Source organism: Corylus avellana, chromosome ca5 (assembly GCF_901000735.1).
Source record: "Corylus avellana chromosome ca5, CavTom2PMs-1.0".
Taxonomy (NCBI): Eukaryota; Viridiplantae; Streptophyta; class Magnoliopsida; order Fagales; family Betulaceae; genus Corylus; species Corylus avellana.
In genome coordinates, this window is record NC_081545.1 from 26121005 (window position 1) to 26136880 (window position 15876).

General features: G+C 36.5%; 3 protein-coding genes across 4 annotated transcripts; all 3 read right to left on the minus strand.

Moving 5' to 3' along the window:
- Positions 1–5442: 5442 nt before the first annotated feature.
- On the minus strand, positions 5443–9008 carry LOC132183176 (transcription factor IIIA). Of its 2 annotated transcripts, none has more exons than XM_059596579.1 (7): positions 8894–9008; positions 8083–8357; positions 7863–7997; positions 6652–6940; positions 6223–6458; positions 5958–6101; positions 5443–5833 (listed from the first exon to the last, which is right to left on the minus strand). In XM_059596579.1, the coding sequence occupies exons 2-7, from the start codon at positions 8206–8208 to the stop codon at positions 5657–5659; spliced, it is 1107 nt and encodes a 368-aa protein (XP_059452562.1). In that variant the 5' UTR covers positions 8209–8357; positions 8894–9008; the 3' UTR covers positions 5443–5656. The 2 variants fall into 2 exon arrangements, with proteins under 2 accessions (XP_059452562.1, XP_059452561.1); XM_059596578.1 differs by having other exon boundaries at positions 8889–9008.
- A 1783-nt stretch (positions 9009–10791) lies between these two features.
- Positions 10792–11790, minus strand: LOC132182029 (uncharacterized). The gene has a single exon (XM_059595241.1). It carries the CDS (start codon positions 11788–11790, stop codon positions 10792–10794), a length of 999 nt encoding a protein of 332 aa, XP_059451224.1.
- Positions 11791–12393: 603 nt separating this feature from the next.
- Positions 12394–13113, minus strand: LOC132182030 (uncharacterized). Its single transcript, XM_059595242.1, has one exon. It carries the CDS (start codon positions 13111–13113, stop codon positions 12394–12396), a length of 720 nt encoding a protein of 239 aa, XP_059451225.1.
- Positions 13114–15876: the final 2763 nt, after the last annotated feature.

Below are 15876 nucleotides of genomic sequence, written 5' to 3' on the forward strand. Positions count from 1 at the left end.
GTACAATTCCAAAACGTGCACAATGTTTTTCTTTTGCTTTTTCTGAGCAAAAGCTGCAAAACATACACGTACAATATTGATAGTTAGTGCATCTCCACTAATAAGATGTAAAATATATAATTAAAAAGCATTTTTCTCTATTATATATATAAACTCCAACATATTATTTTTTTCTCTTTTATTTTTTTGAATTATATCCTTCCCAGTGTGACCTCTCGTTGAGGCAAGGAAAAGAGAGTAGTGTGTTATAATCAATAGCAAAAAATGCAACACCAAATGTATTTTAGCTCACTTTGGATCATATTTGGTTTTCTATGAATAAATTGGTTCATGAAGCTTTACAACCTGTTCCAGCCAAAGTGATCAAGCTTGTTTTCTCTTCCTTAAATCTTCATCTTTCTGCATGGCAAGATGTTGCCCTATCTTCTCTTTGGGTTCCTCCTAAGCCTGGTTGTCTTGAGGGCAATTTTGATGTGGCCATAAAGGACACCCATTAGTGACTCCTCCGATAACATTGTCTTTGCAGCTTCTCAGAAGCTTTCTAGTTTGAATGTCTTACAAGGTGAAGCTATTGCAACCCTTCTTGCAACTAGATTGGCCATTTTTTTTTTAGGTTGTGACAGATTCCATCTTGAGGGTGACGCTCTTCTGGTTAACTTGGCTATTAACAATCCTTCGCTTTTTGAGTCTTGGAACTTTGCTTCAATTATTTTTGATATTTGGCTAAATTTATCATATTTTCAAAGTTGGTTTGCTTTGAAAGTGTCTAGATGTGTCAATTACCGTGCACATGATTTAGCTAAATGAACCGCTTTCAATCTTGTTTTTTGAAACATTCTCACAGGATCTCCCATTCTCTCTTTCATTTGGATCAAGAGTGGTCCTGTAGCTTTTTTTTCCCTTATTTAATTAAAATAATAATAATAATAATCCGCTCAAGATGAAAAATGAGCAAATATTTTACTTAATCCGCTGGAGATGTTATTAATGAACTTTGATAGAAAAATCTAAGATACAAAGATTTCATTTCAAAATGCCTCTTCTTGAAGTCATAGTGTGCATATATATATATATATATACACACACAAAAGGATAGGAAGCTCATGAAAAAAACGACGTAGTTTTGAATTTTTCATCTTATTTGACGGTAATGACTAACAGAATAGTCAAATTGCAACTGTTTGGTAGTTTAAGAGACTACTTTATCACTTTTTGAACATTAAAGAGCTAAAATAGAAATGACTAGTAGTTTGAGGGGCTAAATTATATTTTTTTCGAAAATATTTAATATTAAAAAAATTTATTTTGTAGTGAATTTTTATTTCAGTAATTGTAAAAGATTAAATTTGGAAAGAATATTGAATAGTGTGGAACTATTTTTTATCCCTCGTCAATCAAGCCCTCAAAGTTCTGACCTGAATAAAGCCAAAAAAAAAAAAAAGAAAAAAGAAAGTCGTACGTGTAGTATAGGGAATGGGAAGAATGAAAAAATGAATGTATTTCTGAAAAATAATAATGAGGATTTGAGGAATTGCTCAACCTCATCGATCGTAGGGAAAAAGCTGTAACAAAAGTTCCATATGGTGCTGAGTGGGGAGCATTAAGAATCAACGTTGAGAAGAAGTCAGGTAGACAGGTACCAATCTACTTTGTTTTTGGTATAATTTTTTTTTGACTGAAAATATTTTTAACTTAGGTTTGGTTTGTTTTAATGTCAACGGAATCATTTTAAAAAATATATATATATATATATATTTTTCGAATACGGAAAATAACCCGTGAAAAATGGTCGGCAACTTTCAACAACCTCCGCCGAGGTCCAGCACGGTTTGAAAAATAAAAACTTCAAACTCGAAAAATGGTTTAAACTTTTTTTGCTTATCAATTTGACTGTAATTTTTTATCGCATTAAATATTTAAAAATACATAAACATTTTAGGGGGAAAGAATAAGAACCTTTGTATGGAATAAAGCATTGTGCGCTTAAAACAAAAGGCAACGAGTTTTGTTTGTCGCAACCAATTTGTCTTTGTTGTGGATGGGTGCGATAAAAGGAACGTATCCAGGTTAAAGAAAGAGGTTGTCCCCATTGGAGGACCTCTTGCTGGCCTTTACAGAGTACTTTCTTTGGTCTTTTCGGAAGCAAACTCCATCCTACTCTTGTACGATAGATTTCTTAAGGATCCTCTTATTCTTTTGAATTTTAATTTTCTTTACAACAATTTGAATTTGATTTGATTTGTAAAGGTGTGAACAACGTGTTCGTCTTTTTAGTTTTTAGTGGGAAAACGACCATTTTGAAAAAATAATAATAATAATTTAGTCTTTAGAAATTACATTTTTATTTCATAATTATTTTAAATTAAGAGAAATGTTACAGATTTTTTTGGTGTTCTTCTTGTATTACGTAAATATTGTTTTCTAAAAAAGCAGAAAAAAATACATAATTTTTTCTAAAAAACCACAAGGGATGGTTTCAGCCACCCCCATCCGGGCAGACGGTTATCCCAATTTTATTTTTTTTTTGAAAAAATATATTTTTTAATTTTTCTTTTTAAAAAATAAAAAATTTAATTAGGTGTCGAATTTTAATTAGTCCACGTGTTAGTGATGTGGACTTCCGTTAAGTCAGTTAACAATCAATGGACGAAATGACTAATTTGGTCTTTATCAAAACTACAAGTACTTCATGTGATAAAAATTAAACCCTAAGAAAGAAAAAATGAAGAAATGAAACCCTAAGGAGTATTATGTGTTTAACCCTTATTTTTATTTTCTTTAAAAAAGAACCGGCTGATTCCATAATGTAATAACTTTAAAATTGAAAAACCTCTTTCCTTTTTTTTTTTTTTTGGAATTGAAAACCCTCTTCATTAACAAACTAAACAAGGGCTATAAAATAGAGGAAATATAAGGACAAGAGGCTAATTATTATAGTTTGACAAAATAGTTAGTGGGTCGTCACTTGCAAAACCCTCCTACATTATCGGCCTTTAATTTATACTGTTTTTCAAAGACGAATCATTACAAGCCTGGTTCATAATTCAGTGAGAAACAATGGTATAGTTGACCTCGGTCTTTAATTCACTGTTTTGGAAGAAGTGAATTGTAAAGGAATTCTTTTCTTTTTCTTTTCATCTTTCCTGCTTAGGGCAATTTTTTTCATAAATAAAACGTGCACTTAAAGCATCTCCAGCAGATATTTAAAAGACCGGTAACAGTTATTATTAGTCATTTTCGTCTCTAGGAAAATAGTCATTTTAAAAATTTTGATACATTTTTGTTCTACAATAGATAATCGGTTAAAATTTATATTCAAAAACTAATAAAAATAAAATAAAATAAAAAGTATTTTGAATGAGGAGTGCTAGGGAGCCCGAGAATTTTTTCGAAAATTCTCTCCCGCCTACCGTGGAAAATGTGGGAGGGTGGAAAATGTGGGTGGCAGACATAGAGAGAGAAAAAATTATTATTTTTTTCTTCTGAAGTGCTTTCCACGCCAACCGGGAGAGAATTTTTGGGAAAATTCTCGGGCTTCCTAACACTCTTCATTTTGAATAGTTTAAATAATCGCTATTTCAAGAGATGCTAGTAGGAAGTTAATCAATGGTTTCATTATAGCCATATAAGGTATTAATCACCAAAATTACAGCAAAAAAACTTGAAACAAAAAATAGACCTTATTTGAAAAAAAACAAAAAAGAATTATTCCTTCTTCTTTTTTTGGATGCTGAAATAATCACCAAAAATGAATTTAGAAATATATATATATTTTTGGATGTTGCGTAAGACCCAAAGTAAACCCACGTTACGTATAGCGTAAATTCTAAGTAAACCCAAAGGAAACCCACAATCACAAATCATAAAGAAAAGATTAATCAATCTAGATTTTTTAATTTCTTTCTGAATTTTAAATAATCAAGAAATGAGTGTCGTACCAGTAATGTTAATGTTTTATTCGTATGTCGGCAGAAATGCTGAAGTGGACTTCACGGAAACACTTCTCAACTTTATATTATTACATTATTAAAAAAAAATATATTCAAATCAAAATACATTTAAAAAAAAAAAAAAAAAAAAAACAATTGTTAAAACCATTTAAAAACATGTCGGTAAATAATTTTGTAATAAAAGTTGTAAATGATCCGTAAAATAATTATAATATATAACTTGTCAACTATACACTCATAATTATTTCACAAATTATAAATTATCCCATCAATGTCTAAGATCTAAAATCGTTGGGAAAGTGGATTTTATGTAGATGGTCCATGGGTGGACAAATAAAGGGAATCCTGTGACTGTGGGCAACATTTTTGTCAAACTTGCAATTAATTAATATCATCTTCCTACCCCAGTCCACAAAGAATTTGAAAACCTGGTCGTACTAGTAGCTCATCAATGTATCATGTATAGCGACCCCAAATGCTTTTGATGAATGAATTTTTCTTTTGTTTTTTTTTTTTTTTTTGGGTGTTCTTTAAAAACCACAAATAGTCAAGACAACGTATGAAGAAAAAGAGAAGTTCGGACTTAAAAAATTGGGAAAAGTATTCTTTATCCCTTAAAGTTTGAGGCGATTTTTAATTCGACCTTCAATATTTTAATTTTTGCAATGTACCCCCAAAATTGCAAAAATCATATGTTGGGACTTTTTTCTATCTTACTCTCGGATGGGCTATGGGTTATTTTCAGAAGTAGCAAGTTTTGGATACGCTCAAGAGTCGACCAATTTTATTTCAAAATTCTCATATTGCTTCTAATTTTTTATGTTTTATAAAAAATTAAAATATATATATTGGGGTGACCATAGCTACCCCTTTGACTATTTAGCCATTTTTGCACCCCTATTTTAGAGGCAATATGAAAATTTTGAGATAAAATTAATCAAATTACAAAAATTTAAAAGTTTGAAGGAATACATTACAAAAATTAAAATATTTGAGGTCAAATTGAAAATCGCCATACACTTTGAAAGAATAAAGTGTAATTTAAATATGTTTTTAAAAAAATTTAAAATAAAATAAAATTATATATATATATATATAAAATAAAAAAGGAAACCATGTTACAAAAATAAAAGATTTTTCTTATCAACTAAAAATGTTCGGTTGAATCGCGGTTTTCAATTGTACCAAATATTAGAAAATAGAAAAAATATTTTACGCTAAAACAAACAAATCTTTACCGTTTTCATTTTCTTGCGTGAATAATTTATAATCCGAGTAGCTAACCCCATGTGACGGGCAAATAGGGCCCCAAAAATCGCCTGCCTGTGGGCAGTGACAGGCGGATTGGTGTAAAAAACCAACCGTTGAGGGCTGTGTACACCCCTACTTCCAAGCAATTCTCATAGCCAAAACAATTTCGAGTGAGCAAACCTCAACCCAACCTCCTTCCCTTTCAAACAAAACAAACAAAAACAAAGAGAGAAAAAAACGGTTTGTTGAAGAAACTACTAAGGCTACATTTTGTATTTCACTAATTAGTACTAGTGTGAGTACAGACAACAGATGAATGACCCCCAAAAGGGTATCATGACTTGTAATAACCAGATTCTACAAGGATGCTAATAAGCTATACATATCATCTACAATGAACTATATATTTCTATTGGAAGAATCTATTCACATCGCACAAAACTAGAGGACATGACTCACTGCTCGTCCTCAGTGCTCTGTGAAAGCAACCAAGAAAAATAGTCAGAACCCTCATCCAGCTGACATGGTGGAGTAACCCTCTTTCGGATAAGCATTTCTACAGTTGGGCACTCTCTCTTCCGCCCACCCCTGGGCCTCGATTGAAATTGCTCATCTGACTCTTCAAAGTCCCCCTGAGCCCAAAGCAATAACGAATCCAAAAGCATGAATGTCATTTTTCTATCCATGTTGGAAAAGGATGTCTATCCAGATGAACACACAAAATAGCTTTGACTCATCCAAGCATAAAAAACTTACAGGTGTGTAAACATGGTTCCCTGTTTTTTCATGATTGTCTCTCACATGCTTGTGTGCGAATCTCATTCCACAACCAGTAAAGCTACAGGCAAAAGGTTTAAGATCAAGGTGCACAGCCTTCTCATGCTGACGGAGATTTGATTTCTGATTATATATAAACAAGTGCAAAAAATATCATTGAAAAGCCATAATATTCAGTTGTGTACGTATACAAATGTTAGAAAATAAGCTGAAAATGGAGAATATCGATGGTGTTGTATCTTACATTTGAAAATGTGTGAAGACAACCCTTGTGATTGCATTTGATTCTCACCAATGACACTTCGGCTTCATGCATTTGGAGGTGCCGCTTAATGTTCCTTTTCACCTGCTTGGTCCCGCATATCTCACAAGTAATATGTTGGTGGCAGGACTTGATGTGGGCCTTAAGGCATAGATCATTGGAAAAATATTTCATACAACCAGGTTCACAACAGAAGGCCTCCACCGAGTCTAGTTTAACTGCAGCGGTAAAGGCTTTTGTCAAATAGTGCATTGATAAAATTTCCAAAATTAGCAATAGTACTTGTTTCTCATTTCAAGAACAATGTTACTAAACAAGATAATCTACGCTACAAAAATAAAGAAGACATAAAGAGATATCCAGAAGCAAGATTATAGTAGGAATTGGAATTTAGAAAACAGAGCAACTTGCCATGGGAGTCCTCATGCTTCCGCAACTTCGACGCAAATCTGAAAGCCTTCCCACACCCAATTTCAGGGCAGACATACTGCTTCTGGCATTTGGCATCAGTAAGAGGCTGATCCTCGCCATGGAATTCTTTCACATGCCTTTTCATGTTGCCTTGAAAAGAAAATTCACGGTTGCAGTTCTCAATTGGACAATTGAAGAGTTTTCCTTGGTGCAGAAGAAGATGGCGAGTCAAGTGGTCCTTTCTTCTGTAGCTGGAATGGCAATCATCAACTGGACAAGTATACGGCCTCTGCAAAAAAATCAAAAAGATCAAATAAGAGTCAAGAGCTACTAGAACTGCAAAGATAACTATCCACTATATCTGAATATACATGACAAGAAACCTTCAAACCTCAACTTGGAAACATGGCGTGATTGAGGCTCACTTGAAGGAGCTTCTCAGGAGGTCTCCCACCTGATACTAGTCCATTCAAGTATTAAGATGTAGCCTCTCGCATTTTGGAGTTCATTGTATGGGATCCAATGCTACACGCTTTAACATCTCAAATAAGTAAAGATTCCTGCAAAATAATTCATCTTCAATTGACCCATAAGCAAAATAAATGTAATTACCAATGTGCAAACAGCCGTCAACACAGTGAGCAGCTAGGAAATAAAGTGGTATCATAGCAATGTCTTAGAACATGCACCCACCTCTAATAAAACCCATGTTTTGCTCATATGAGGCAACTCGTAGCTTATCTGCTAATGGACTCTCAATGGAATTTGTATTTTCTACATATGTTAAGTTTAGACAACTAAAATCAAAATCAGGTTCCACATCAAATTCACCACACGTTAGATTTCTTAAATAGGAACAAAAACAGCAACAACAAAAAACCCATTGATAATTGATCCTGTCAGTCTATTAGTGCACAATTTTGTAGTCTTTAAAGATCTTCTAGCTCATGGAAAAACATCATCACATGCGCACGCACACGAATCTAGGAGGCATATACCATGAAACTTCAATAATACAATCACTTTAAACCAGCAAATCCAAAGCCGAGATTGTTATGAGTTGGCGCAAGATAGATCATCAACAACCAACCACACCACACCAAGCCAACCCCAACCCAATAAATAATCATTTCAAATATGCAAATCTAAACCAAATCTCAAAAACACTAAAAATCACGCAAACCGAAAAGGAAAACCAAGTAAATAAATACCTCAAGGGAATGACTCTGCATATGTTGCTTCAAATACGCCAGTTTCTTGAAAGTGGCACCACATTCTATGCAAGTATTGGATTTTGTCCCCTCTATTTTCTCTTCTTCATCAACACCCTTCTCCTCCATCACCTCCTAAAAGAGAGGAAAACAGAGAAAAAATAAACAGCTATTTCAATATACAAACAAGCACACATCAGAGAGAGAGGCAGATGCAGACCTTGTGATGTGTGAGGATGTGAGAGGTGATAAGGGACTTCTTGGACCTGCAAATGCCACAGTACTCACAGAAATAACGCCTTATGTCTCTGAATAGCGGCTTTTCTATCTCTCCCATCGCACCCATCTCTCTCTTTCTCTGTATCGTTCCAGCGAGACAGTTAACAGAGAAGAAGCTGTGACGGCGAGAAGACAGGAATAAGAATCTAGTGCTTTTGCTTCGGCTTCTTGGGTTTTGTTGCGTACTTTGCTTTGGAGCCTTTAAAGCTTCAAGGGCTGCGTAAGGTAGAAAAATAACGTTTGAGCTCTTCAGCAAAAGGAAAATAAACGACCAAGGAAAAAGATAAATTTACTAAAAAGTTCTTAAGCTTTACCATTCGTTCAGAATTTATATTTATAATTTCGTCAAATATAAATTTGTAGCAAGGTGGAAGGTGCGGTAGTGGGTTCGAGTCCCATCGGGTGCGTCTAACTTAATAATCAAAAGTTCTTTTACTTCCAATTTTTTTCTCGGCTAATCGAAGCAGACAAATCAAACTTAATCTAAGGAACCCATACAAAGAAGCATCAACAAATTCGTATGACTCTGGAGAGCGTCCAATCCCAGATATCTAAAAACAGATCAAATCCAAAAACCAACGCAAACCCATAGCGATTATATCCACAAATTTGCAGAAAACAAATATTTTTGCTCAAATCTTCTAAAACCACCAACAGTTTTCTCAGCAACCAAACAGAGCGGCAGAGATAGATAGAAAAATTTAACACAAACGATGGCAACGAAAGTGAATGAGAAAGTGTGGTAACCTTACAGCGCCGCCGACGAAATGGAGCTGAACCTTTTGCGTGAGTGTCTCTCTCTATCGCTCGGACACGAGAAGCTCTGTCGGTGTTTCTTGCGTTTATAAGTGTAAGAACTGTGTAGGGAAGAAAGCTAGTGAAACCCTAGCTGATTTTCTTTCCGTCTCTTTTAACCCCTATTGGCCCAATTGTTTGAGGTTAGTTGGGCCGCAGGCCCCGCAGCTTGGGCTTTTTTCACTTTTCCGCAACTTCTTTTTTTTTTACATGTCCCCATAAAAGAATTTTAGTTTAAAGTTTAGATATGTTATTTAGCATTTTCAGCTGATTAATATGTTTAATTCCTTGATCAATTTTAATTAAAAATAAATAAAAATTGAAAAATACTATAAGAATGTTGGGGGACCATTAAATAACATTTCTCTTAAAGTTTTATTGCAAATAATATTGTGTAATTGAAAAATGATATAAATCATTTTCTTGAGTAATCATGTCTCTAACCCTTTCACGCGATAATCTCATGCTCTCTCATGCTTCTCTTCGTTTCTTGGCAAAATTATTGTGTCAAAACATTGTATTCACTTTAAAATTATTAGTTATGATCTTGTTTTACACTCTTTCATTACATCATTTTTAGGCATCCACTCGACAACTAATGTCATAGTAGTTGGTGTAAATAGTGTCCCCAAGAGGTAGGTCAATCGGCTAGAACTACGCTTAATGAAGTGTAGGTCATTAGTTCGAATCCCCCTTTCCCCCTCCTTGTGCGGACATGTCCAAAAAAAAAAAAGTTGGTGTAAATAGTGTAAATCAACCTTCGGTCACGTCAAACCAAACTATCAACAATGGCTAACATCTCTAAGGTTGGTCCGACACAATCAGTGTCAAACACACTTTAAGAGCATATTTAAAATTGCATTAAATAATTTAAAAGGTAATTTTAATACATATAAGTTGTCATTGGCAGAGCCACATTAAGACCTAGCTATGGCCCCCACAAGCCTTTCAACTTTATATATATATAATTAAAGGACAATTTTGAAAATGGTCTCTACACATTTGTCATTAAAAACAAAAAAAAAAAATTATTAAGAGAGACTCATTTGGTCTTTTAAAAATCAGTGTCTTTTTTATTTTATTTTTTTAATACTCTAAAGTTTTTTATTGAATTATTGGTAACCATCTTATTTTCTCTAGTTAGTAAACAAGGCAAAAATGATATATTATTTTGGTTGCATCACTCACCAATCACTATTTGCTACTTAGAGAATATTACAAAATTCATATAAAATAAGCCTGGAAAAAATTTCAAAAAATATATGTTTTTTTAAAAAAGTTGGGTAGTGTTTATAATCAAAGTAAACACTTTCGCTGTATATAATTTATTCCATAATTACTTATTTATATGTGTGTTTGTTTATTTGTTGTTTATCAATGGTTCTCTTATGTAAATGTAATTAAAATTTTAAAATTTAAGTTCATGAATCACAACGTCAAAATTAAAAACTATTTATTCCAAAGAAAATAAGTTGACATTTCGAAAAGTAATACACTGTTGAATTTTACTGACGAAACTTAAAATCTTAAAGGGTTGCTAAATAATATCATTCTAAAATTTTAGTTGTGAAAATCTAACCGTTGTAATTAAAAAACATTCATTTTTTTAATTTTAAATTACGTTTATTATATTTTTAATTTGACTCCAACAATAACAAATTTCTGGTTTCCCGCTGCAAGTTGTACTAAACAGAAATCATAACTCTTAAGGTTCCAGTAGCTTGTCAAAGAAGAGCTAAACAAGAATGAATACCACAACCTTTGGTTTGACTTTTTATTTGGTGGGGTTTTTATTTTTTTGAGAAAAAAATTGATGATTATCATTAACAAAGATCAAAGGTGGAGTAAAGCTCCATCAACAATCAAGGGAGAGAGCTATTTGCTCCCTCAGTACAATGTCTCTAATACAATCATGTGGATCATTCCCCCAAATTCTATCACTGACATCTGTTATAGCCGCCTTAGCATGCCTATGCGCCGCCTCATTAGCTTCACGGTGTATAAAACCACATTTCCATTTAGGGAATGTGTTTAAAATAGAACGTGAATCCTCCACTATATGATCATATCGGCTGCATGTCTTCGTACTTGAGTTAATGGCATCAACTATCAGTTTCGCATCACCCTCCAGATAAAGACATTGAATGCCCAGGTTTCTACACATACACATTGCGTGAAAAGCAGCATACGCTTCGCCCGTCGTTGGCTCGAAAGATCCCATTCTTGGCTTGCTCAACGTTACAACTACCCTTCCTCTGTCATCTCTAACTACAACCCCTATGCCCATCCTTCCAGTAGAGTTTTCAAAAGCAGCGTCCCAGTTCGCCTTATACCAATCACGATTAGGAGCTAACCATCTAATGCTTTGGGTGCTTGTGCTCACCCCATGTGCAGAAAATACCGCTTCATTCACGCGTTTATATTCTTCCACGAACTTGGTCGTTTCTTGTATTATGACATTTGGGTTGATGACGGTTCCATCGTGGACCCACTTATTTCTCCTCCACCAAATCTGGCAGGCAAGATGAACAAATAATACCGAATTCTCAGACCCACATCTTGACAGTATCTGTTCTGCAAGGAGCAGAAAATCCACACCTTCAGTAGCGCATTTTTGGAAAATTTTCTTGCTGCAGCCCCATACATCTGTTGCTGCTGGACATCCCCATAATGCATGCACAACTGTCTCAGGTTCCTTCTCACAGATTGGGCAATAAGGTTCCTTTACCACCTTTCTTCTAAGCAGATTATCTTCTGTGGGTAACACATTCTGGCAGGCTCTCCAGAAAAAAATTTTAGCAGCATTTGGGAGAGGTAATTTCCAAATTATCTTCCACACCAAACTCTCCTTCATTCAATTAGAGCTCTCTGGGGCCTTCATCTCCTCTAATTATTTCGCCAAGTGGTAAGCACTCTTGACTGAGAATAATCCTGAACTAGTGCTTCGCCATACCTGGACATCGGGTTGGTTTGTATGGTTGATTGGGATTGTATTTATCGCATCTATCTCCTCTCTAGAAAAGAGATTTTTCAGTTTATTTTGATCCCACCAAGCCACATCCCCCTTAATGAGTTCATGCACATGACTTTTCGAATCCAAATCCTTTGGGGCAGATTGTATCTGATATGTTGAGTGTTGAGGGATCCATTTGTCTCCCCATATATGCACATCACGCCCATTACCGATCCTCCAAAATAAACCGGCCTCTAGAAGATCCTTAGCTCCGTGGATACTTCGCCATGCAAAGGATGGTTTGGTACCTTGGGTTGCCTCCATGAAAGAAACATTTGGATAGTATTTCGCCTTAAAAATCTGTGCCGTGAGACTCTCGGGCGTTTTCAAGAGTCGCCAACATTGTTTTGCCAATAGCGCCTTGTTAAAACTCACCAGGTCTCTAAACCCCATCCCTCCACGATCTTTTGATAGTCCCATCCGACGCCAACTCATCCAATGTATTCAAGAATCGTTCTCTTGATGCCCCCACCATAATTTTTGCATCAAAGAGTTAATTTCGGTGCACAATCCCTTAGGGAGAAGGAAAATGCTCATACTGTACGTCGGTATAGCTTGGATCACGGCCTTCAACAGAATTTCTTTCCCCGCTTGCGAGAGGAATTTGAGCTTCCAGTCACTCAATCGCCTCCACACCCTATCCTTTATGCTTTTGAAGGATTGATTACGTGATTTTCCCACCAGTGCTGGCAAGCCTAGATATTTATCGTATCTCTGCGTACATGGATTCCCCGTCACCCTCAAAATTTCCTGCTGTGTCTCTGTGGTGGTGTTGCGGCTAAAAAAAATTGACGTCTTTGCCTGATTTAACCGTTGCCCCGACGCCATTTCGTAACTGTGTAGAATTGCTGCCATTTTTCTCCAATGAAAAGGTGTAGCTTTACAGAATAACAGGCTATCGTCGACGAAAAAGAGGTGATTTAACCTCGGTCCTTTTTTGGAAGTAGGGGCTCCAGCTAGTTCACCACTCCTCTTCGCCTTAGACAAGAGGGAACTCAGAGCTTTTGCACACAATAAAAACAAATAAGGTGAGATAGGGTCCCCCTGTCTAATACCCCTTGAGGGGTAAATTCGACCAGTAGGGTTCCCGTTAATTAGGATCTCATAATTAGCCGACTTGACACACATCATAATCAACTTCACCCATCTATCTGCAAACCCCATCCGTAACATCACCGTCTCCAAAAAATCTCATTTCACCCTATCATATGCTTTGCTCATATCGAGCTTTACCGCCATATAACCAACCTTACCCCACATTCTCGAGTGCATGGTATGGAGCGTCTCATAGGCTGCCAGAATGTTATCAGTAATTAAACGCCCTAGGATAAAGGCACTTTGGTTGTGGGATATAATCTCGGGTAAAACTGATTTTAATCTATTGGCAAGGGTCTTGGAGATAAGCTTGTAAAAAACATTGCAAAGGCTAACAGGACGAAATTCAGTGACATTTGTAGGATTATCAACTTTAGGGATTAGAGCAATATAGGTCAAATTTATATCTTTATTCATGCAACCATTATTCAATATATGAATTACAGCACTGCTAACCTCCACACCTACTTTAGCCCAGTTTTTTTGGAAAAAACTAACTGAAAAACCATCCGGTCCCCGACGCCTTTAAGGGTGACATTTGATTCAAAGCAATCCCCATTTCCTCCATAGTAAACTCCTTCAGCATCATCTCATTGATCGCTGGAGTAACGTGTGATTCCATGGTCTCTAGGACTGGCCACATACTTCTAGGAGCCTCCACAGTAAATAATCTTGTGAAATAACGAACAAAGGCATCTCCAATATGCTCCTGAGATTCCCATAGGTGCCCCTTTTCATCCGAAATACTTCTAATCAAATTGGCCTTCTGTTTCTGATTTGCGCATGCATGAAAAAATTTTGTGTTCCGATCTCCATACCTCATCCAGTCCACTTTTGCCCTTTGCCGCCAATACAAATCTTCCTCCTCTTGCAAAGTGCTTAGGTCCGAATGTAGCTGTCTAAGAAAACTCACATTCGTTCCCTCACCTTTGCGCTGCTCCTCAATTATTTGTTCGGATATTTGTTTTATTTGCTTCCCCTTTTGTCTACAATGCACCCTCTGCCACTGCATCAGCCCTCCTCTACTTTCTTTTAATTTTTTTTCCACCCCTTTCCACGTTCCCTGCTCCTTTTTCTTGACCCTCCAAATTTTTTTAATAATTTTTTTGCACTCCATATTCTCCCCCCAGCCCGCCTTATACCGAAATCTCCTTCCTTCCCTACCTACGCTATTGCAACCTATGGGTTCGATGGTTATAGAAAGATGATCAAAAAAATTGGCCAGGTCCACCGTTGACACCACATTTGGGAAAAGGTTATGCCATTCCAGATTAGCAAGAACCCTATCCAAGCGTTCCATGGTAAAATCTACCCCTTCTTTGCCATTATTCCATGTAAAAAGAGGGCCATTGCAATGAACATCAGAAAAGCCACAATGATCTAAAGCATTTTTAAAATTTTCCATAAGGTACCTTGGTCGGCTTCTCCCCCCAACTTTTTCGGATGAAAGAAGGATTTCATTAAAATCGTCGGCACACATCCAAGGACCGTGTACCAGTGATTTAAGATACCACAATAATCCCCACGCTTTGCTCCGCTTATGTGTCTCCGGATGTCCATAGAAACCCGTGAAGGTCCAGGTCGGCATATTGTTCGATTTCACAGTTGCTTGGATATGGCGACTACTGTAATTCATAATTTAAATCCCCACTTCCTCCTTCCATAACAAAGCCAACCCTTTACTTCTACCAATGCTATCAACCACTTGCATATTTTTAAACCTCATTTGTTGTTTAATAGGAGTCATTTTATTACTACTCAACTTGGTCTCCATGAGGAAAACCACTTTGGGACACTTATTATTTACCTTACGGCAAAGTTCGCGAACTGTCTGGGGGTTTCCAAGCCTTCGACAGTTCCAACACAATATTGTCATGCCGGTCGGCGGGGCTGTGACCCCAGACCCCGCCAATCCCGATCCATTACTAGTCTCTTCCTCCTCATCTCGCAGCCTTAGAGAATCCTTTGTAATCAGAGTGGACAGTTTTGCTCCCTGCTGTCTTTTTTTAACACTGGTAGCCCCCTAGTTCATTTCATTTTTCCTCTCTCCATTGGACACAGGTTCAGATACGATTTCCGGCCAACATTGTCTCGATCTTGCCCTTCGCTTCCACTTTTGTGCCATGTGGACTTGAGTAAATGCTTCCCCTACTGCCATCTCATTTGAATTTTCACTAATGAGGACACCATCTATCGCCGATTTCTTACCCATATCTTCCATAATTGACTACATGTTCTCATTTAATATATGTTGTAGATTTTGACAATTATTTCCATCTTTGCTGTTTGACTCACACTTATTATGCCTCATAGCTGGCCCAGAATCTTCTTCCCCCCTTTGCTCCATAATAATTACCTTATTATTATTACCTTTTTGCAACGCCGTTACTTCCATATCTTTAGCATACCTCTGGCCATTTACTGCACCAATATTTTCTCCACCAAATCCTCCCTCCTCATTATTATTTTCTACAACCATAACGGAAATTCCTCCCCCAATCGGCACTTTCCCTTTGAACACCGGAGTTGCCGTTTTTGGGTTCTTCTCCGGCCAACCTGTTTGGTCCCCTTCTCGCTTGCCGGACGTCCTACTCTCCATGGATTTGCTAAATCCCTCCCCTTCGAAATTGTTTGGGACACCATTCATCTCTTGCTCCTCCCCTAGCCCCTCATAGTACCGAGCTCTACCATGATCTTTCCGCCTCCGTGGAGAAGGGACTCACAACCATGGCCCATATTGTTTCTCCGACTCTGTTTTCCAGGAATCACTTCTATTCGTGCACCCAAGCCTTCTATGGCTGATTCTTCCACAGTCAAAACAATATCGTTGGA